The sequence below is a fragment of the Aspergillus ambiguus genome (assembly GCF_047715705.1).
Source record: "Aspergillus ambiguus strain CBS 117.58 unplaced genomic scaffold BDV59scaffold_23, whole genome shotgun sequence".
Lineage (NCBI taxonomy): Eukaryota > Fungi > Ascomycota > Eurotiomycetes > Eurotiales > Aspergillaceae > Aspergillus > Aspergillus ambiguus.
This window is the reverse complement of record NW_027395536.1, coordinates 389,280-411,913: the sequence shown is the minus strand read 5'-3', so window position 1 is coordinate 411,913 and position 22,634 is coordinate 389,280. Positions and strand designations below refer to the sequence as shown.

Genomic DNA, 22,634 nt, shown 5'->3' with positions numbered 1-22,634 from the left:
AGCTGGCATGCTTATTGACTGTTGTACAACATCAGATAACGCCACACGAGCCTAGCAGAGGCTAGATTCAAGCCCGGGGGTTCAGTTTACGCTACATTCAAAGGCACCTATTCCCGTCATTCATAGTCGCTATATTATGGTCATCTAATTATTTTTCGTCATATCCGATCGGTCATCAAAGATACGAGTTCATGAACCCTCCTCCCCCCGGCCATAGAGGATGCGTTCCCGGGTCGCTACCGCCCGGTGCGCTCCCGGAATTCATAAACCCATATCCCATCCCCATCGAAGCCGGTGGCATCGTCGTCGTCGGCGGACCTTCCGACGGGTCGAGGTTCCCTTGGGGATACGGCATGGCCTGGCCGAATAACCCGCCGAGAAATTGGCCGCCGAATTCCCAGTCCGCAGTCAACGGGATCTGCCACAGCTCCGGCTGCGAGAACGATTCCGTGACTGAGATGGGGAACATGCTGTCCATGGTGTAAGGGTCGTTGCGGCCGTGCTGCGGATGTTGATGAAATTGCGCCGGTTGGGGGAAACCGTCGCCGCTGGCCGGGACGCTGTGTGCGGGTGGGTGTAGGGATGTGCTGGTTTGTGAAGGGGTGGCCAAAATGCCGGTCATATCATCGTCTGTGTCACTAAGGCTGTCAGGGACGACGTATCCGGCTGAGTTAATGCGCGGCAGACCCTCTAGGTTAGGGATGTTGACGCCGCTTGGTGGATTTTGCTCGGGATGGGAGGCCTGGGCTGAATCCTGCACAGCCGCGGCGGCTGCTATGGATGAAGCGGGCTTGTCGCTGGATTTGATTGTTTTTCGGTTCTTTTCCAAAACTGCCCGTGCCACGCGCTCAAAATTGGCACACATACGCGTCATAAAGCGGGCGTAGTTGCATGAGTCGTCGCCAGGGACGAGCGTTGCAAAGAAGGTCGCCGCCATGCTCAGAGCCTGCAGGTCTTCTTTCGCCTTGGGGTGGTCGGGCTCTCGGAGGATGCTCACGAATATGGTCATCACGGCGAGAAAGACGTAGTAGAGGAGAGACCTGCGTTCGTACATTAGTGGGTTGGCTTTGTTACAATTAAGGGCGAACAGGGGACGAACCATATCCAGGCGATGTCTCCCCAAGGAAGGTTGTTCACCAGTCTTAGAGTGTCGCGCGCAGCCTGGACACAGATGGCACTCGAAGCAGCCGCCTCGCCCATGATCTTTTTGTAGTCAAAATGCATCCGAGAGCCACTTGCGAGACGATGCACGTAAGCATAGTGCATCATCAACGGCAAGCGGTGGATCATGATCAATGAGTTGTAGTATAGACACTGCAAGCCCGCCGTTGCGAATCCAACCAAGAAATCATCCCCTGAGCCTCGTTGACTCAAACTCTGGTTGAATGCGCTTTCGCGCTTCCATTCTTCCAGATCCTCATGCAATCCACGTACAATTTCCAGGACATCCCACGGAGATTTATTCAGCAAAGCTTTCGCCGCATAGAGCCTATTGTATATCCGACTCTTAATCACAGCCATGTGACACATCTGGTAGAAAAAGGAAGTATTGTTGGACATGATGAATTCATCTTCAGCATGCTTGGCAGGTAGATCGATGTCGAAGTCGTCGGGGGGTTGTGTTGGTGCATTGCCAGCGCGTATGCAGACACTTAATAAGGCACTTAGTACACGGGTGCGCGATTCTTTGGCGATGCGATACTCACCTCTGGTCCATAACGTAAGCGACCCAGAACACGCGTTTTCTCTGTTCCTGCTCGACTGGTGGAAGATAGGATCTGGGAATGTTGCGATGTAGGCCCATGCGGTGACAGGAGCGTATTGCGGCGGTGATGAGAGGCAGAGAAGACTGGGTTCCAGAGTTTCCTCGAAGGAACAGGGCCATTCCAAGAAGGGCCTGGACGCTTAGAATATCGGTTCTCCGCAGGGTGAGCTCCGTAAAGACCGATATAGCATTCTTGAAATAGAGCCAGGCTTTCTCTCGGTCCCGTTCGGACTTTTGACTGTTGGAATATCGGTACTCGTAGGCCAAAGAGAGAATGATGTTGATGCTGGCCCAGCGAGCGGCATCATCGCAGGTCTGTTGGGTGTACTGCCACTCGACTAGGCGCATGAACGTTTCCTCATGGTAGAGTGGAAATAGGCGGTTCACAGTGCGGAAATACTGCCGTAGGAGAGTGAATACTTCGGCTCTCGGAGGCAACGCCTTGAAAACACGAGAGGAGAACACATCGTGAAAAACATCCGGTCGCCAATAGTCCCATGGCGTATCACGATTTGTGTCTGAGAAGATCAGATTGAGGAATCTGACTTCGCCTGTTTTTTCCTTGATCCATTCGATGCCTTCCCGAGATAGGATGGACAGAAATGATGAGCGTCCTGAGGACGTTAGAGTGACTGAGAGAGGGAAAGAGAATGTGAAATCAGTTGGCATACCATAATACCGAGAATCTTCTCTATTATCCCATCGGAAGACAGGATGTTCCTGTATCACATTACTGCAAGGTCCCAAGCGCCGGCGCTGGGGAAATGGGGTTGAAGAATCAACTGGTCTGTGTGGGTTTTGATTTGGAACATCTTCTATATCCACAGTACCAGTCGACTCTTGACCCATAGGTGATGAGTCCGTGGAGTTCTGCCTGCTTGGCTCTGGATGAGGCTCATGCTGTTCAGAATCATCATCACTCTCACCGTCCAGATTCTCGTCTTCACCATACAAGTCGGGATGAGCTATTATGTCCTCCTTTATCAGACCAGCTGCTTTAAGCAAGGTTTCCATCTTGTGCAGACGATCCTCTAAGTTTTTTACATAGTGTGTTCTGGGGGTGTTCAGTATGATGCCCGGTTCAGAGAGATGAGAATAGCACAGGAAACGAGTGGCCTACCTTTTCAGGGTTTCTCGCTTCTCTCTCCTGGAGGGAAACCTGCAGGTTATATTACGGCGCATACATTGGACACAGGCGGTATTGACACCTTCCACGTCGCATTTGATCTTCTTCTTGTAGCACGCCTCACACGCCTGGAGGACAAGTCTTACTAAATGTTCTGTTCCCATGGAGGGGATGCGAAGGCTTCTTACCAGAGGTGTGCGTCTCCTATTTGAGGAGTCATAGGGGTCGGCCCTAGACCCCAATGCAGAGTGTTGCATGGTCTCTGCGAAGCCACGAGATGGACTGCTAGGAACTTGAGCAAGAGAGGCTCGTATGGAGGACTGTCCACTCGATCATAGGGACGTTGTCGACGCGCCGCAGCTATGACACTACTAGATGGAGGCGGTGATTGGATGACGTCTTGGCGGGGAATCCGGAGAAAAATATCGAATCCCGATTTAGATAGATTTCTCAGGCCAAAAGACTGGCCAGTAAATAATTAAACTGGCCCAGCACCGGTCTGGAGGAGAAACACAGCAGAAAGGGTTCTTTCGTGGAGACGGTCGCCACTTGGCGGAGTAAAGGAGGAGCTGCCACTTGCCGTCTATCCGGGGAAGCCGACAGTAAGAGACTGGACTGGAGTCCGGTCGATCGAGTGCACCGCCGTGACAAGGAGAGATGAAGTTATCCAAGAAAAGGAAAAAGAATCAGATCACTTCAAACATCTAGACCCGTCCTGGAGGGGCGAAATTTCTGTGGCCAACCGAGGATTGGACGTTATAGCGGATTATTAATGACCGTGTCGGCACATCGGCTTCTGGGGCTTCCGGACCCCGAGAGAACCGGATTTACGCTGCACGCCGGAGATAATCTGCTGAATATATCACGATGCTTCAAAGCACAGAGTACACAAATTGATGTTGTTCTGGTGATGACCGATACACATAGCCCTCATGTCGATCCTGCAGGAATCCTACAGGTATCACCGTCACTAGTCAAACTGCTTCCTGGGAAGGTCTAGTCAATAATCGATATCAGCGTGATGTCCAGACTAAACACATCCCAGTACACCGGTAGAACGAACCATCATCTAGATTCGGTCGCCATCAGATATCTCCATCAGCAACCGTTTATGACGGTAGGCTCTTCAACCGTGAACCATGAACTCAATACGGTTCGTTGAGGGATCCGTAAGAGGTTCCAGGAAGCCAAGTCAAATGTCGAGACAGAGCATTGCTTTCTATTTCTTTCCCTCCTTTAATACGGCCGACTTGATGTTCGAACTTAGCCTCAGAGCGTCACGGAGGCTTTCTAACGGGGATGCTTTTTTCTGATCGAGGGCATTCTGTATGGGTTGCGCAATACTTGGTCAGTCGAAACAGTGGCTAGATGGAAGGTATTTGTCGAAAAGACAAGGAAGACCAAGATGACAAGAAGCTAAGCTCACCGTGCTAAGAGATGAGGAAGGAAGAAGAATTTAGAGTCCCCGCCAGCCGAATTGGTAGACGTAGCCCTATCTCTTGCTGTCAAGAACATTGAAGAGGAGCTACCCGTATTTCTTGAGGGCACCTCCTCGTGGGGAGGGACATCTATACTATTCCAATTGGAACTTTCTCACCCAGTCAACAAAGACTCGCCTACAAAACAAACACAGACGAACATCATACAAAACCAATAGAGTCAACCAGTAGCAGATCAGACATGGCAAACTTCTCTCGTGCGGGATCCTGGCCCGGATTCTTGGTGCAATTTTGCTAGCCAGACAAGCTTGGATCACGCCATCCCTGCAGGATCTACCGTCATCCCGACGGCGCCATCAAGCGCAACTCTTTTCCAGATAACCACAATTTCGTATAAGCCAAAAATATAGCCACAGTCTTTAAGGTACTAGGATGCGTCGCCACCATACTGCGTATAAAGTATCAACTCATTGGCAGACCATAGGGCGATCGACAGCCCTGACTGTGCATGCCGGCGAGGGACTGCCGGACAGTAACATCAACGGCTACATTCCTACAAATTATATCCGACGAGAGAACGAACTGGTCTCGGGTTAATTCTACGGAGGCCTCTAGCACGTGGGCTTAGCCGATTGCAGCGGTCGAATCATGGCTATTGCTTTACAGCACTGACGTTCCGAGATAGTCATTTGGCCACCACCCGGACTCAATGAGATCATTCCCATCAGCAGGAACATGAGCAGATTTACAGCCGAATAACAAATGAGATTTCGTCAAGGGCAGGACGATTACCACGGTGGGTAACGGGACGCAATGACAGGACTCCAGAGTACACCACAATGGGCGGGGGATGTACAGTATACTCCGTTGGGACAATGCATGCGCGGCAAGAGCACGCCATGCATCAAGAGGGTCTTCGGAACGAGGAGTCTCCAGTTTAGATTGCGGATCACGTCGTCTATGCCCACACGAGAACGTGATAGACGGAAAGTGACGAACTGTCACGGAAATGGGTTTAGGGGAAACCTAATTGACCGAGCAACGTGTTCCGATGGACTGCAGCATCCACTTTGGAAGTGAGATGGGAGAGTTCGATGGGCGTGCTCCGTACGTAGTACAGAGTATGGAGTAGAGGCATCGGAATGTGGATTCCAACGACCGATATCACGACGCTGACACGGCGATATTAAATGCGCCTGTGAGGAGCCGCGCTGCTGGATGCGGTAACTTGGATCATTTGAAACGGTCGTCCTTACGGACCAAAAGTACCTATGGAGTACCTAGTCGAGCACAATACAGATCATTTCCCGAAACAAAAGGACGAGGGACGGCGGAGGGATAACCGCATTCATGCGGTCAGGTCGTTGGAGCGCGGGGAAACGGTACGACGAACTGGATCAGGAGAAGATTGAATGACTGCCAAGCTTTGTCTGGATCCTTTGGGCTGGAGAAGAGACCGCGTAATTCGAGAGGGAGGATGAAACGCGCTCATCTTAAGGGCTCGATCGAGGAGGAGGCGAGAAGGCTCCACGAGGGTGGAGCGGGTCGGGGGTGTTTCTTGTACATTTGATGTTCCCGATGACGACGATGATACAGCATGGGTGCGGCACTTCGTAGGGGGTGAATGTGGAGAAACCGCGGCAGATACGGTACGGATACGTGTCTGGTCAGGTATCTGTCATGTATCTTCCGTCTCCTTCCATTTCCTCGTCTCTTCTCCTTTTCTTCCCTGTTCATCCCTAAGAATTCCTGGGTTGAGATCTGGCTGTTCACCCACATCGAAGATCCCCAAGTCTTTCTTTTAAACTCCTTTCCCACCTGATTATCCCCTCTCTCTCTCGTCATCTCTCCGAACTCTCCAAGAGGCGGTGAATTCCTTTTCTCCTGGAAATCCCGAGGCTGGAACGGACGAACCAGAAGACGCGATCACGACATTTCTCCATTCTATCAGATCATCCGCTAGCCTTGGACGGGCGTGAGACGATCACTCTCAAGCTGCCACTGTTGGCGCCGACGCTCTTACTGAACCTCCTCTGGCTCTTCCACTCTTCCTCTTCCTTTCATCCTCGTAAAGGAACAACCGCTATTGTTGGTTCCGTCCATCGGTGCCCCCCCCTCTCTCGCCCACCCAGTCCGACTGGCTATCCCGCTTCGGGGGCCCTGGTTCAACTTATCCCTCCTTTTTTTTCCCTGCATTATTTTATTTTATTTTGATTAAATTACTATTTTCATTCTCCATTCTGGTGATTATTCCTCTTTCTGTCCGGTCAGCTCCTGGTCCCTCGTGCTGTTGCGTTACGTGGCTGTCCCTCCCGCGTTATGCGACTGTGATGGAGTGATTTCAAAACAGATATCTTTGCAACTACTCGACCAATTCTGCATTTCTTCTGATCTGTTTTTTCTTCTGGTCTTGCATATTACTCTGACCGTACGGTGTCCAAGCTTTCCTCCTCCCCTTCCCCTCCTTCGCCCCCAAGCCAGCTGATCTGGGGTTCGACACCTTCGGAGTGGACTCTGGCATCATCGACTCCCGGTTTTTGCACCTCCCAAGCCTCCCCCAAATAACAATATCACTCAGAACAGGCACCATTTTCAATTTGGGGAAAAAAAAAAATAAATCAAATTATATGAAACCTTATTAAGAGAAAAAAAAAGAGGAAAAAAAAATCCTGTCACCATGTCAGATGAGCAAATGGCTCGTCAGGCAGCCTCGAGCTTCGATAGGCTTGAGAATTTCAACTTCCTCCTCTCGCGACACGATCCGAACATAAACATAGCCAAAAGTCGACATTATTCTTTCGATGCCGACACGGCTGGTCTCGCGTCCTTTCAGAACTTGAACATGGACTACGACCAGACAGAAGGCATGGGCGGATTGTCCGTCAGTTCCTACGATAGCATCGAGGACGAACGCAGTCCGATCGATGTGCGAGGATACCCTTATGGTAAGTCTTCTAGTGTTTCTAGCCGTGATGATTCTGTTTGTTGCATGGTTTGCGCCATTTCCCTCGTCCCTGGTTCGCGTCCTTAATTTTGTGGCTTCCCCTGGTATTGGATGAAGATGGCAGAGCTACCGCTCGGCGCGCTGCCATCTCACCACACGAGGCTGCCGGTACTTTCTGGGGAAAGCTGCAGTTTGAACCATCCGGGAGACTTGCCTGCATCTGTTGATCATGGCTGTAAGCCGGATTTGCGATCCAAATGTATGGTGTGTCGAGGACATCTTGATCTCGCAGACGACCGGAAGGATAAAGACCCGGATGGTATCATCCTCAGCCATTCATTCTCCTCTCCCCAGCCAACTTGCATACCTCTGCACCCTTTTATGTTCGGCCGATTTGTTTTTTATTTTTCTTTTGCAGTTGCCCTATGCTGCGGTTTGGACCAGTCTCGTGAGAATCCCACGTTTGGCTTAAGCTACCTGCGAGCACGCAATCCATCACACCTATGACACCGTCAACAACCCTGTCGTTGGCGGACCCTTATCCGATGCATGTCTTTCAGCCCTCTAAAAGAGGAACCCCCTTGACTTGGTCTTTGCTTTGATAACTGCCTGATTCCTTCCCCTACCTTATCTATCTTTCCCTTCGAGATTGGCCCTGGAGGCGTTCTGTTGTCGTGGTTGCTGTTCCCTCCCCCCGTGCGACATACATCTATACCCATCCATTGTCTTCTATCATCACGTTCATGTCCCATCATCCATATACTTACGACTCCACCGCAGCAGGGGACAAGCCCATCAACTACTCTCTTCCCGATCAGATGATCTCCTACTCGGCTCATCCGATCTATCCCCCCATCTCATACGGCCCGCCAGATGACTTGGGCCATCCCCCGGGGGCGTTAACGCCGTCGGATGTGTCATCATCCATTTCGCCGCCCAACGGCCAAATCGGCAACACCAAGTACAGCACGGCGATTCCCGGCGATCACATCGCCTCCGCGCTCGGGCAGGAAGAACATGTCCGCCGCGCGGCCGAGGAAGACCGTCGCCGGCGGAACACGGCCGCCAGCGCCCGGTTCCGCATGAAGAAGAAGCAGCGCGAGCAGGCGCTGGAACGCACCGTGCGTGAAACCACGGAGAAGAATGCCTCGCTCGAGGCCCGGGTCGCCCAGCTGGAGATGGAGAACCGATGGTTGAAGAACCTCTTAACCGAGAAACATGAAGCCGCGTCCACACGGATGGGACCGCCCCCGACGCCCACGGAGAGCTCCTCGTTGCAACCAAAGTCGAACTCGACAACGGGCGGGCAAAAACATATACAGCCAAAAAAGAAGGGCGTGGGCACCGACCACTAGCGCCCAAAATTGAAACAAACGCGACCTGACCCTTCTTCTAATTCGCCTTCGTTCCGTTCATTGTCTACGTCTTTGGACCGACCTTTTTTTTTTTCTCCAACCCTTTTTTTTTCATATGCTGTTCATGGGACTGTGGACCTGCGGTCTGTCCCGCTTCGCATCTGTCTTATATCCTCTCTTTTTAGGCTGGTCATCCATCCTAGGATGGAGACTGATGACGATGTAATGACCTTTTGCTTTTGTGTGCGTGAGTGTGGGGTTGCGGCATCTATATCTGGTCGGTTGGTTGTGCTTTGCTGTTTTCGCAGGCCATTGATCTGGCCCTGCCTGCCATCATCATTGTTACTATCATCGTGTGGGGATTTTTAGGGTTCAGATATCGGATGGATGGAATAGGGACCGTTACGATACGAACCAATCCGGAGTACTGGGATCTACGTTTGGTTTCACATGCTGTTTCTGTTTTGTTGTTTTATCGGGTGGTTATACAGACAGACACCGAGTTGCATTTTTCGATTCAGAATACCAGATTTTCTATTCTCTGCTGAACTGATACCTAAAGCATTCCTTGGGGAAGCTCCGATCACCAGACCAGCAGATCCGGGGTAAACGACGACGCCGAGGAAAAGGTCCCGGGCAACACCACATGCCACGTCGGAAGGTGCAGGATGAGGCGAAGCGGTGGGCCTCTGGCGCCAGTCGGACCCTGTTCGGTCGACGCCCGTTCGGCTATTCAAGGCAAAAGGGGGGCCCCCGACACGGTGCATCGGATTTCCCGAGGGGGAATGTATCGGCGCGCCACGTGCCGATCATCACGTAAGTCTTCGAGGGAATTGCAGTGGGCGAGAAGTCTAGTGGATAGAGGGCTTGATTATAGACAGGGAGAGTGGTATTGTGTTAGGTAAAGGATTCGGCCTCGGAATGGATAATACGATGAGGGCTGATTAAAGTCCGTGATAGGGACAGCGCTAAAAGCTGGGGTAATTGCCACACTTTATCTAGACGAGCGATGCCTCAGGTTTCTCCCAGCACAGCCCAGCACAGCACAACACAGTTAACTACTTAACAAACTCATTAATTACTATCCTATCCTAAGCAGAGAACCAGACAATCCAGACCGGAACTCAAAAACAACCATAAATATACCCTCACAGATGGTATGGTATTACATTAACATAACCCCAGCCAGCCTTATCCTTGGTACCGCAGACTTCCCAACGCTCCGTGCTTTTTGAGCCTGGTTTTGGACTTTTTTTTCTTGTGTTTTCTTTTCGTTCTTTCCATCATAATGTACCGATAGCTGTTCATCTTGTGAATAGTAGCATGGTCATGACATCATCAGTTTGTCACTGCAACCAAACGCTGCGTCGTCTGGGTAACTTTCACATCTTGTCGGATTAGCGTCGTTTGGGGCATCACATTAGCAATATAACAACTCGGGGTTGTAGTTTAACGAGAAAAAAGGAAGGCAAAAAAAAAACAAACACGACGAACTCCAACCGGTATATCGTAGAGTGAGAAGGAACGACGAGACGGCGATCCAGTATGTATCGGCAAGGTGAGAGGGGCATGATCAATTATATGCCCGCTCCTTAGGCACCGACCGGCTCCTCTACTCGTCCTCGCTCGTCCATGGTGCCGACCATCTCGTCACCGTCTTCCACTTCCTGCTGATAAGAGGCGGCGTGCTGGTCGGCAGCCACCCACGAGTCGCGGTCGCCGCGCATGGGCTGGTCCTGGCCAGAGAGGTCGACGCCTTCGCGGGACTTGGCGAGGCTCTCGCGGTGACGCTGGGAGAGCGTGCGGGTGCGGGTGGACATGCTGGACTTGACCGCCGCCTTGGAGGTGACCCAGTTGGCGAGCGCCTCTTCGCAGTCCTGGATGATGCCCTTGCTGGCGTCGTATCCGTCATAGGCGGCCCGGGTCTCACCGGGAGTGACGGGAGTGTCGTCCACCAGATCCAACAGATGCTTGCCGTAGCCGGCGATGAGGGCAACCTTCTCGCTGTGCTCCCGGAGGGCATCGAATTGGTATTGGAAGGCGGCCTTGAGCTTCTCCCGGGTGATGTTGGACAGCTGGGCCTCTGCGACAAGAGACTCGGCCTCGGCGCGAACCAGCTCCTGCTCCAGGACGACGATACGCGAGGAGTTGGGATCGCGGTACTTAAGCTTGGCAATTTCGTCCGTGATCTTCTGCTTGCCTGGTTGGGTGTTAGGGTCAGAGATCACAGTAGACATGCATCGTGGTGAACTTACGGTCACGGCTAGGCTGGACGGAAGCCTCGATGTTGCGAATGCTCTTGATGGTGACACGGTACTGGTCGTAACGATCGACGTAGAGATCCTCGAGCTCGCCAATCTCGTAGAGCAAGACGCCGATCTTATCGGTGATATCTGACACATCCTCATCACAGTTCTCACCCCAGATGGAGAGTTGTTGCTGGCGCGGAAGGTTAGTCTTGATCGGAGAAAGATGAGGAATAAAACATACAGCAGTCTCCATGCGCTCCTTTGCTACCATCTCCATGCTGCGCATGACATTCTTCTCCATCTTGACCAGTTGGGCGAGCTTTCTCGCCAGGTCCGGCCCGAAGGCTCCGGCGGTATTCTTCCGCAAGGCATGACCTGAGGATAGGTCTCGTTTGTCAGCATGGCTAAGGTCGCATACCGGATGATCCCTCACTGGTTCGCACGACAAACAGACAAGGGATCGAGGGGCGCGCAATCCTGTGAACACTCACCGAAGCCACCTTTACCGATCCAACGGTTGGCCTTGGTCGACGACAACGGAGGAGGGGGGTTTTCGATTTGTGACGCGGTGGGCATGCGCGTCTGGCGCATAGAATAGGTGCGATGCATGATGAATAGTCGGTGTAGACGAGCGCAACAGAGACGAGTGGACGGAAGGAGGAAGCGAAAGAATGTAGAGGAAATCAAGTCGGACGGAGCGGTTTCTTTCAAAGAAGGTCACACTCTTTTGCGCAGAAGTGACGTGGACCACGGGGCAGGACGGGACGTGACGGAAAGCAATCGAGGGTACGATGAGGGAACTGCAACCGGAGCGACACACGGTTCGTCAGAGGGTCCCGAACCAGAGAAGGGCGATCGATGACACTTGCTGTTTTTTGGGGTGTTTTCTGTCTTGAATCTCCTGGGGAAGAAGAAGGATATGAGGAGGTAGAAGGAAGAGGAAGAGGAGGAGAAGAGAAGGAGATGGAGGGTTGAAGATGTGATGATGATGGGCTGATGGTCGCCAGCGATTCTGGTTGGTGACGTCGAGACTCGCCGCGGGGCTAACCCGATTCGGCCAGCAACGATGAATAATAATGACGAGCTGATCGAGATCCCTACACGGTCTACAAGAGACTCGTGAAGAATAGGTGGTTAACAGGGCAGATGGCCTGGGTTCCACGGATTGTGTCCCATGTTGGTGGATGCTCTAAGGTACTCCGTCGCTCTCCAGGATCGGCAACGTCATTGCGAACCAAACATCCACCCGATTCCCTGATGTCATCGATTCCCCCGTGCCTTGTGAGGATTCGAACTCGATCATGTCATGACACGGTTCGATCTTATCCATTCGGACAGGTGATGATTTTGAGTTTTCCCTTTCTTTCTTGGGGATTTCATGGGCTTTAATCAGGGGTGTGGGTGACTAGCACGGATCTACTGCGAAGTACAGGGAGAGATTCGATATCAGGATAACCTCAAACCCGGTCAACATCCATGCAATAACAAATACACAAACAACTACATGAAGAATGCTAGATATAGAGATCGACGGGTACAAGATGCCCGGACAACCCAATCGATCTCCCCAGATGATCGACTCGTCTCCGCATCCGGATCCGCCCTTAGTGGTCACTGCAACATCATCGGGTGACGAACGGTGGGGAGACCCAGCTCTAACTCCAACGTCTATTACATGATGACTATTTAAATTTTCGCTCGATCTGCCCTAGACTTTCCCCTTATTCTCACGCCGACGAGTCTTTCTCTTCTTACTCGTCGTATCATCATCCTCCCCACCGTCCTTAGCTGTACCTCGCTTGGTGCCTTGTCCTGGTCCTCGTGCGAGCGATGAAGAGTCAGAATTTGCCTCTGCCCCTTCATTCGGCGAACTCTGACGGTTCTCTGTGCCTGCCTCCCGCCGTAGGCGACTAAACGCCTTCTCCATCCGGCTGGGACCGCCCCGACGCACACGAGGGGCAAAAGCTCCAGCGCCCTGGGGCCCTTGAAAGAAGCTCGTGATATTGGACTGGGTGCCTTCCTGTTCACGACGGTTCATATCCCGGATGACAGGCACCAGGACCTCATCTGTCCGTTCTTGACTCCAGCCAATCGTGGCCATCAGGTAGTTGCGTAGACCATGTAGATCGGGCACACCCCACTGAAAAGGAGACGGGTCGGAGTCGACCTCCGGCTCGAGGTACGCTGTATCTACCCGAGAGTCGGGAAAGGTAGGGGGCAAGAAGATCTTGGCAGCTTGTTTCTTGAACTTCTTGTAGAATGCTGCATGGCTACCGTCGGACGCATTCATGCCCAGTTGCACCTGAGACCACCAGTCACGGAACTCCTCCAAGCTCGAGAACTCTGTAAGAATTTCCAGTGCAGATACAGGACCGATTCCGGGAATGCCTTCTGTATAATCACTGCCGAGTAGATGGGCAAAGCTGATGAGCTTCCGTCGATGAAGGGCATACTCATTCTCCAGGTCAGACGTCAGGTAGCACTCTACAAATTTGCTCTGATTAAACATGTTCTTGTAGACACGCGTACCCCCAAACAGGAAGATATCGCTATCATCGGTGATGATCCCATCGACGAGCCCGAGTGACACAAGTTCTGCACACTGCGCCTCTGCCTCCATAGGCGCCGTGATGTACGGAAGGCCAAACAACGTCAGAAGTTGCTGGCATTCCGAGATCATGACCTGTGAAACTTCATCTGCGTCTCTGCGGTCCTTCTTCTGCTGTGAGCGTAGTTGCTTAAGCTCTTGTTCGTAGTCAAAAGTGCTTTGTCCCGGTGACGTTGAATTAAGCGTTGCCGCGAATCGGACGTGTTCTTCACCCTCAGCTGCAAGCTGACGCATTAGTTCCTCATCTTCTGGATCCGAGAAGCCGTCATCCGCAGCAAATAGATCATCACTTTGACCAATCGCAGGCGAAGCTTGGACAACCTCTGGCACAGAACCAACTACCGATTCTAGTGGCTTCTGAGATACGTCCTCGAATCCTGGTGAGGGGGATGCCTCAGTGTGCGTGGATCGAGTTCGCTCGACACTAGCACCATCAGAAATAGGCAGTGGCTGCATCGGAACATCTTCAAATTCAGGAGAGGGTGATGGCTCGAGACGCAGAGACGGTGTCTTGTTGGCCATAGGTAAGCCATCAAACACCTCCGCCACATTCGTGTTCTCGGGGCTCCTAGGTTCCATATTCTCCACCTTTTTTTCTGTAGAATGTTGGGGAGTCGTGGGCTGCGGTAGTGCAACCGACATTGAAGCCTGTAAACCCGCATTATCAGGTTTCTCAGGAACCGGCGATTTTGAAACATTGACTTTATCCTCAGTATCAGACTCCAAATCAATTATCTCATTTGACTTCGGGAGCTTGTCAGCATCAATGACACTTGGGGATCGGTGCTCCTTCAAAAAAACATGATCAGGAGTCATAACCCTCTCCCTGTATGCTTCTAGTGAGTTGTCGTCCGTGCTGTCAGGAATGAACTCGTCATTGGCATGCGCTCCAGAGAACCAAGGAGGTAATGTTTGTTCTTTGGACTTCTGGGTCGATTCTCTGACAAAACCCCCAGCATTTTCATCAATCACTCGTGGAGGCTGTTCTTTGTTTGCTGGTTTGTACTTTAGGGTCTCAAACGGCAACGGCCCTTCGAATGGATGGCTAACAGTAGGCCGTGGAGCACTGCCATCAGAAGGCGCTTTCTTCGTTCTTCGAGACTGGGCTAATGCGGCAGTAAAATCTAGCCCATCGTCCTCGGAATCAGAAGTAGGACTCACTGCAGCCGGAACTTGTGGCACTAGTGTATTGTCCCGATTTATACGGATTTCCGGCATGTCATCGTCATGCTGGGTGGGAGTAGCCGACTCTAGCGACAATTGTATTGCTCTTTGGAGATCTTCATCTTCGCCGTGCTCGTGTGGCTCGAAGAAATCATCAATAGCACCGTGGACGCGTTGTAAGTCTGAATTTTCGTCACCTTCAACGAAAAGAGCATCATCCTCCTGGTGAACACTTGCTCTACCATCACCCTGGAGTTGTTCTCGGACCGATGCGTCAAATACCCCGTCTTTTAAGAAGGGAAGCTTAGGGAGGCGATTGAGACCTTCAATAGGAACGTCCTCAAACCCACCCTCATCATCCGATTCGCTGTGAATTTCCGGGAGTAGTTCCAACTTCCCATATTGTTCGACATCGATGGGCTTATCTTCGCGGCCTTCGTCTTTATTGCCAACCACACCCAAAACCCAGCCTCCTTCAATAGTGCTGTCTTTTACCAGAACATACTCCCTCCCGCGTTCTCCGGCAATCCGCTGACCCGAATTGTAGAATGCCTCTTCGCCGTTCATACCGTTGATATTCATCAGTCGCTGAGTAAGATCGTTTCTCTCCTTAACACGTTCAATCTGGAATTTCGAGAAAGCCATCCGGTCAGGGAACATGTTGTCCAACTGTTCTTTGGAGTAACCCATACGGAGTCTACTCCTCAGCCTTGCAGCGTTCAAGATGTTATAACGATCGGTGGCAGGAAGACTCAGAAAGAATGGACTATCAAAGTCGATTTTAGAGAAATCGTAAAGATTGATGTCCTCACCCTGGTAGAACTGCCGAGCATACTCCTCTAGCTCTTCACGCGACATGATGCGAGGGTCATTTGGGGCCCCCATCTCCTCAAGAGAGACCTGCAGGTCCGGGAGATGGTAGGCATCTTTCTTTTTGAACGTACGGTTTCGCTGTCTTTCTTTGTCAGTCATGAAGGCTTCCTCCGCATAAACCGGATTATCCGGGACTTCCTCCTCCTTCCTAGATGGTTGATTCTTTTGTCTTGCCGCTTCCTCTTCCGCGGTCCTCTGCAGCTGTACGGCGAGGAGCTTTCCCGCCGTTCGCACGGCGTCTTCTCTGCGACCCTCACGTCGCTTCTTTCTGGATGCGATCGTCTGACGTTTCAGGATGGGCGCGCCGCCATCGAACACAAAGACGGGCTTGATTCCAAAGAATAGCAGTTTGCATATTCTTCGGAAAAAGCCAACAACATGAGAATTACGGAGAGCATTTCCTTCCTTGTCACGAACGGCCTTCAGGAACTGATAGATCCAAATCGATGCATCAACTGCCAGACGCTTCTTATTGAGAGTTTCCAACTTTATGGGTCGAGCGCACGGCTGGACGACATCCCAGAGCCCGTGGACACCCATGGTGACATAGGAGTGGTGGCGTTAAGTCTATTCTGGCAGTTAACAATCATGGCAAGAGGTCATGCTGAGAACTCCAAAATTAAATATTATAAAAATATACAAAGCCGTAGGTAGACAAAGCGCGTTGGAAATTCTCGCGGTCGTCGCAGGTTGTTGCTTGCTACCTAGACAAGAGCCGCGTCGCCACCGATACGAAGCGCGATATCACGTGCGCAATGATACCGTTTCGGGACAAGCGCACGAAGTTCCGTATGATTATATAATCACTTGCACCGACGATGGAAATTCTGGAATTTCGAAATTGTTGTAGATGATGCTCCAAGCGGGGAAGACCGTCGACAATAGAGGACTAGTGGATTTTCCAGCCGGGGAACTCCCATTGCGTGGATAGGCATTTAGGGAACTGATGTTCGCGAATTTTCTCAAATGCATTCCTCGCTCGAGGTTGGTAACCGCCTCTCTTGGATCTGGGCATGGGCTGACTCAATGAACAGCATGTTGATGGGTGCCTCCCCGTGACAGCAATTAAAATCCTCGAACTGGGAGGCGCAAAGCTCATTCTTCAGGGTCAAAGTCTCTTTACTCGGGTGGTAGATGAGGCAAATGGGAAATTACTAGCTGAGCTCAAAACATTCCAGCGGAATAATATCCATGGCTTCGTCATTCTCAACCATGAACGGCAAAGCAAAGGAGAAGAGCACGTTGAGATCCTTGTTTGGGGTGGTGATTCCCTCAGGCTGGTGGATGTACTCTGTTCCCGAAGTGACCCCTCGGGAGGCCTAGAGGTGTCTCTTTATGCTGCAAGTGCGGAATACCTCGCGCCAGATTGGATCTTAGCTGGCTGCGCCGCTGAGCCCGTTGGTAAAGCAAGGAAGGCTTACGGAGTAACTGCCCATAATGCCGTGCTTGGTTTCTATGTCACGGGCGCTGGTCATTCGAAATACCCCAAACATATCCACATCAAGCAGCCGGTGGCTGGAGTGAAGACTCTTCTCTATTCCGCCAATGCTGTGTCTCTATCTGCGTTTCAAGTACTAGTTGCGGCTGGAACGGTTTTTGGAGAAGTCATAGTTTGGTCTTGCTTCTTAGACGAAACGAATGACTCGTCTGAAGCTGTTGGTTCGATCCATCACTTTTTCACCGGCCACGAGGGGTCAGTCTTCGGAGTTCAGATATCACAGCAGATTGCTTTACCCGGACGTTCTTCGGGCCGGTGCCTGGCAAGTTGCAGTGATGATCGTACTGTGCGCATATGGGATATCTCCGACTGCGAGCATGTCTCCCGTAACGATCCTTCCGCCTATTCGACGGATGGATTCGAACTTCGCAGCACGGGCTTCGGTGCAGCGTCAGCCGTGAAAGATGATGAGCTAGGGTCAGAATCTTGCATCGCAAGCGCTTTTGGCCACAAGGCACGAATATGGAATGTTCACTTTATACACACCCAAGCTGAAAACCAAAACAAACTGAGTCTGGTATCGAGCGGTGAAGATGCGACTTGCGTGGTGTGGGATTTTAGCTGGTATTCATCCCTCACACCAAACACGAAGTTTGAGCTGAATGGAGTCGCTTCATACCATCTTCATGCTGGAAAGCACATATGGGCACTGGATTCCCACAGCACTGAAACGGAGTCGGTCATTTACACCGGAGGTGCGGACGGGGGCTTGAAAAGCTTTCGAATCGTGATAAAACAGAGTGGAGCGATCACTCTACCAAATAGGAACAACATCGTGAACACATCAATTGACTCGGAAGGACGTGAGGCTGCGCTCGACAAATCCATAAAATCATTCGCTTTCGTCTCTCAAGACCGCTTTCTCTCCACGACTCATGGAGGAGAAATCCAAATATGCCGTTTGGTTCATGGGACGAAACCTCACATCCTCAAAGAGACCCTTTCCGTACAAGAGGACCTTCGTTCCTTTTGCTTCATGGCCAAATTTGCTCTGTGCGATTTGGTAGTTTTCGTTGGCCGAAGAGGAGCTATCCGACTATACAACGACAAAACCAAAGAGATCACATTGCTTGCTGACACCGGGCGACTATCGCATGGAGTGTTTGCGCTTGGTTGCGACTTGAATGCATCCAGATTACCAGTGGCTTTGTATTTCCTCGTGACTTATCCCAATTTCGACAGGGCAGATCTGTTCAAAGCCACTTTGTCACAAGACATGGGAGCGGAAGTGCATATAACTCAAATAGCACTACCTCACCTCAGGCACTTCTCCATCACGTGTGCATCTCTGGTCTATGATAACCGATACTTAGCTCTTGGGTCATCATACGGTTACGTCAGGATATACCCGGTTGCGAATGCAGAGGACCCCCAAGAAGCCCTATGGCATGATATATTCCACTCACGAGGCTCAATCTCTCAGATCGGTCCTTGTTCATTGTTGTTTGATAAGCCTGGAGAGTTACAGGCATACTTTTTCACCTGCGGTCGCGATGGAACATATTGCATCCACGAAATTCAGCCTCAGGAGAATACACGGGATACCATCTCCGTAAAAACAGTTCATCGGTCATGGCCTTCTTATGCCTTCAATATCCAGGGAGCCTACACTGACAAAATGTCCCAGCACCTCATAATCTATGGTTTCTCTGGCAAGGACTTCTTGGTATGGAACGAAACTCAGCAGACAGAGGTTGCTCGAATTTCTTGTGGTGGATCACATCGACAATGGGTATTCCAACCTAGTATGGAGCCGAATGGTTCGGCTTGGTTTCTGTGGTTCCAGGTCCAGTTCAATGCTGTCCAGATTCAAGCAGATGCAGTCCGCACTCTGAAACCAGGTGGACACGGCAGGGAAATTAAGGCTTTGAGTGCGTCTCTTACCAGTGAAATGGGACCAATCTTCGTCACAGGAGGCGAAGACACCATCTTACGCCTGTTTAGCCTGGACGGATCTCAACTTAAGCCCCTACGGACGATGAAGTTCCATCAAACTGGGTTGCAGGAAGTCGGTTGGTCAAAGAACGGAAGATATCTTTTCACATCCGGAGGCATGGAGGAGTTCCATGTTTGGAGAATTCGTTCAATCCCATACTTTGGCGCTGCGATCAATTTGGAATCCTCGAGTCCAATGGATGACCCCACTTCTGAGCTTCGGGTGACGAGTTTCGATGTATTGGACGTAAACGAAAGCAATATGGAAACGGCTTTCTTGATTTGTCTGACATATTCCAATTCGAAGCTCAAGGTAAGGGTTCCTGAAATGTGCTTCTTTTCTTCATTGTGAGCGCTAATTCGGCAGATCTTCCACTACTCATCTTCAGCAGACGGAGGACGCTTTACTCTTCTTGCAAGAGGAACATATACGAGTAACTGTTTGACTCAGGCCCGATTCATGCATCGTGGCTCCTCACTGGGATTGGTGACGGCGGCTACTGACGGACACTTCACCTTTTGGAACCTGACCCCTGTCATCGAGCCTTACTATACGATATCCTCGGCCCTATGTCCGAAACAATCCATGGACAGGATATCAGCCCCTTCTGAGAACATTACCTGCGAAAATCGGTTCCAGATTCATTCAAACAGCATCAAATGCCTGGAGATTGCGGAAATTTCAACGAGCGTCTCTTTAATAGTGGCAGGTGGCGACGACAATGCGCTCACATTCTCTCTGCTGCGTATTGAACCTTGGAGTACAGAATCTTCCAGCGAAGCCTACACAGTTCGCATCCCAGATGCTCATGCTGCATGCATCTCGACCCTGAAAGTCCTCGAAAATCGCGAATCGGAGGAGGGTGAAACCATGCGACTTACTGTTGCTTCTTCTGGAAATGATCAGCAGGTCAAGATCTGGCGTGTCGAAGTGAATCCCCAGAACGACAGCTCGGAGGCTATTTGGGTGGCCAATGAGGTCAACAAGTACACTGGTGTCGCCGACCTATCGTCGCTCGACTTCATCAGTGACGAAAAGGCTACACCCAAGTTGCTCGTGGGAGGAGTTGGCATGGAGCTATTTGATATTCGACAACATTAATCTCTTTAGCGGGCATGGGAGTACAGAGGTTTGATGGCTGCAGCCCAACAGGTCAGCTAGAAATTCCACAACTGTATATACTCTTCAAGAACACCATTAAGAGACTCTGGAAGTCATTCTTCAAGAGAAACAAGCATCAAGTGATTTTCAGTATCGGCAGACCGTGACGGAAATGGCATGGCTCGGGCCCCGCGTGTCGCGACATGAACGCCATGCAGACTGTTTCATCAATGCTGTGTGGTGATTGGGATCTTCATTCGTCTTAGCCAGTTATTTACCCCACAAATCAGGTAGGTGGTTAGGTGGCCATACCGGTAAAATATATTCCATCGGTTAACCGGAAAAATTAAGGCTATCTACTGAACCCATAATGTTCTGTGGCCGAGCTTTAATCAATCTCGAACAGGATCCTCAGCAATGCTATCAAATTCCCATTGGTGCTGTTAGTAGAACAGACTCGGTCCACAGGAATTGCCTCTCGCGCCAAGGAGTCTCAAACACGAATGGTACGGTTTGAAATTGGGTAGGTCCTATGGCTTCCCCTACATATAAGGGCCATCCCTTCTAAGATGATGGATACTTTGGTGCCATAAAAGTTATCACATACCATAACACATCCAAGCTCTCTTTTCCTGGATACGCCACCATGAAATTTTACATTCCTTGGATCATGGCTAGCACAGTATCTATGGCTGCTGCTAGGCCTTGGCTGCGCTCCTCGAATATTACATACTTCTTCTCATTGTGTGTTATGCTCTTGAGTTTCTTAATACCCCACGGAGTAAAGTAGAGCTTAATGCTAACTAAACAAGCACAGTGGCGATTCGTATTCGCAGACTGGTTTCAGCGCATCGGGCACTCAACCGTCCCCGTCGAACCCCATGGGGAATCCTACGCTGGGTGGGTGGTATTCTAGTACTAATTTGCAAGTTGAAAATTAATGAAGAATTTCAGGGTCCGGCACGACAACTGGGGGTGAAAATTGGGTGGGGTTTTTGACGACCAAGGAAAATTCGTCGCTGATCCTCAACTATAACCTTGCTGTTGGCGGTGCCACCATTGACAATACCATAATGGAGGGATATCCTGATGACCTTGTGTCACAGGTGGGCGTTTTCACAGATAATTATGCCAGCAAACCAGCTTCCGCACCTTGGACATCATCAAGTGCCGTGTTTGGCGTCTGGATTGGCGTTAATGAGTATGCGTGGATTCTTCGGATTCATTCTGTGCGACTGAACTAACAGTGATAGTGTTGGAAATGCATTCTGGCAGACGGATGCACAGACCTTTGTCCCGCAGCTGATCTCGAGACTCGGGTCCTTGATCCAAGAGCTCTACACTTCCGGTGCACGCAAGTTCCTCGTCCTCAATGTGCCTCCTACCGGCCGGAGCCCTTATTTCCTGGATCAGGGAAATGCGACAGTTCAACAGCACGCAGCATATCTTTCGGTATACAACACGCAGCTTAAGGCTATGGTTGATGGCTTCAAGGCGAACCACACGGATGTGAGTTGCTTACTTCGAACATATCAGTGCCTTGTTAATAAACGGATCAATACACAGGTTACGGCCGTTCTTTATGACTCCTGGTCCTTCATGACTAAAGTGCTTGACAACCCTACCGAATATGGATTCCCCGATGCTACCTGCATCAATGAGGATGGTACTTCTTGTGTTTGGTGGAATAACTACCATCCTAGTGCAAAGTATCATGAGCTCCAGTCGGATGATATGAAGCAGGTATTGACGCCTTTGGGGGCATGGTAGACCTGGGATTGACATTCCTGCTGTATATATAAATTCGTCTAGTTTGAATTACTGTTTGATTTCTTCATTCAGTACACCGTCTGGTTCTCTTGACTATGTCTCCTGCGCACGGCGTATCGATTAGTAGAAAGTTACATTAGGACTTGACCATAGACGAATAGGCTGATCCGTGCCTACGGTGTGCCACTATTCCGCTGAAACATCTCTAGCCAATACAAAGCAATAGCATCAGAATGGAAACTGCATCACCAGATTAATTGTAAAGTTCAACAGGCCCATGCCAATCAATACCTTTATCGTCACGGACAATGACGCTCCTCTGTAACCCCGGAATCAGCATTAATATGATCTCCGCACCGTCGATCTTTCCAAAAGGCGATGGTCGCTTAATCTCCGCGAGTGTTTCAACTGGGCTGCCAAGGCGGAGGGGATGGTAGAATGCTTTGTTCCCCACGGCACCTGTTCCACTACTGGCGTTTTCAAGATTTCTGACGGATCTTCAGGCACCTCTCCATATGAAGGAATGGAGGATTTCAAAATACCCCTGAATATTCAGCATACAGTCTTGCGTTATTCGGACCGATAGTCCGACACTTGCTCGTCCGCAACCATATTGGACGTTTCAGTTGACTACAACCCACAAATCACTGGAGTAAACCGTTGCTCCAGGAGTAAGTGATGGCTCAAATTAAACTGTAAATCATGGCTTTGGCATTAGTCTGTGTCTGGCTTGTAACAAGCCTTGGGCTTGCAGACGGTCCTATAAATCCAGCCCTATCTCCCACGAGAGATCGATAAACCGGCTG

General features: G+C 50.7%; 6 protein-coding genes across 6 annotated transcripts; 3 read left to right on the top strand and 3 right to left on the bottom strand.

Moving 5' to 3' along the window:
- Nucleotides 1–102: 102 nt before the first annotated feature.
- Nucleotides 103–3,405, bottom strand: BDV59DRAFT_63731 (transcription factor domain-containing protein). Its single transcript, XM_073696811.1, has 6 exons — nt 3,080–3,405; nt 2,886–3,019; nt 2,437–2,819; nt 1,707–2,379; nt 1,100–1,651; nt 103–1,040 (listed from the first exon to the last, which is right to left on the bottom strand). Exons 1-6 carry the CDS (start codon nt 3,146–3,148, stop codon nt 176–178), a joined length of 2,676 nt encoding a protein of 891 aa, XP_073546537.1. The 5' UTR covers nt 3,149–3,405; the 3' UTR covers nt 103–175.
- A 3,362-nt stretch (nt 3,406–6,767) lies between these two features.
- BDV59DRAFT_63608 (bZIP transcription factor) lies at nt 6,768–8,963 on the top strand. The gene is made up of 2 exons (XM_073696809.1): nt 6,768–7,275; nt 8,058–8,963. The coding sequence occupies exons 1-2, from the start codon at nt 7,008–7,010 to the stop codon at nt 8,627–8,629; spliced, it is 840 nt and encodes a 279-aa protein (XP_073546536.1). The 5' UTR covers nt 6,768–7,007; the 3' UTR covers nt 8,630–8,963.
- A 1,258-nt stretch (nt 8,964–10,221) lies between these two features.
- BDV59DRAFT_203363 (Eisosome component PIL1/LSP1 family protein) lies at nt 10,222–11,487 on the bottom strand (the record flags this gene model as incomplete). Its single annotated transcript, XM_073694253.1, has 4 exons — nt 10,222–10,829; nt 10,885–11,068; nt 11,120–11,253; nt 11,370–11,487. 4 exons carry the CDS (start codon nt 11,485–11,487, stop codon nt 10,222–10,224), a joined length of 1,044 nt encoding a protein of 347 aa, XP_073546535.1.
- Nucleotides 11,488–11,907: 420 nt separating this feature from the next.
- BDV59DRAFT_181715 (ssDNA endodeoxyribonuclease RAD2) lies at nt 11,908–16,264 on the bottom strand. Its single transcript, XM_073690280.1, has one exon. The coding sequence runs from the start codon at nt 16,061–16,063 to the stop codon at nt 12,587–12,589; it is 3,477 nt and encodes a 1,158-aa protein (XP_073546534.1). The 5' UTR covers nt 16,064–16,264; the 3' UTR covers nt 11,908–12,586.
- A 58-nt stretch (nt 16,265–16,322) lies between these two features.
- On the top strand, nt 16,323–20,462 carry BDV59DRAFT_181712 (tRNA (34-2'-O)-methyltransferase regulator RTT10). The gene is made up of 3 exons (XM_073690279.1): nt 16,323–16,507; nt 16,558–19,269; nt 19,324–20,462. Exons 1-3 carry the CDS (start codon nt 16,490–16,492, stop codon nt 20,056–20,058), a joined length of 3,465 nt encoding a protein of 1,154 aa, XP_073546533.1. The 5' UTR covers nt 16,323–16,489; the 3' UTR covers nt 20,059–20,462.
- Nucleotides 20,463–20,704: 242 nt separating this feature from the next.
- On the top strand, nt 20,705–21,828 carry BDV59DRAFT_203360 (SGNH/GDSL hydrolase family protein; the record flags this gene model as incomplete). Its single annotated transcript, XM_073694252.1, has 5 exons — nt 20,705–20,802; nt 20,876–20,958; nt 21,013–21,259; nt 21,312–21,567; nt 21,625–21,828. The coding sequence occupies 5 exons, from the start codon at nt 20,705–20,707 to the stop codon at nt 21,826–21,828; spliced, it is 888 nt and encodes a 295-aa protein (XP_073546532.1).
- Nucleotides 21,829–22,634: the final 806 nt, after the last annotated feature.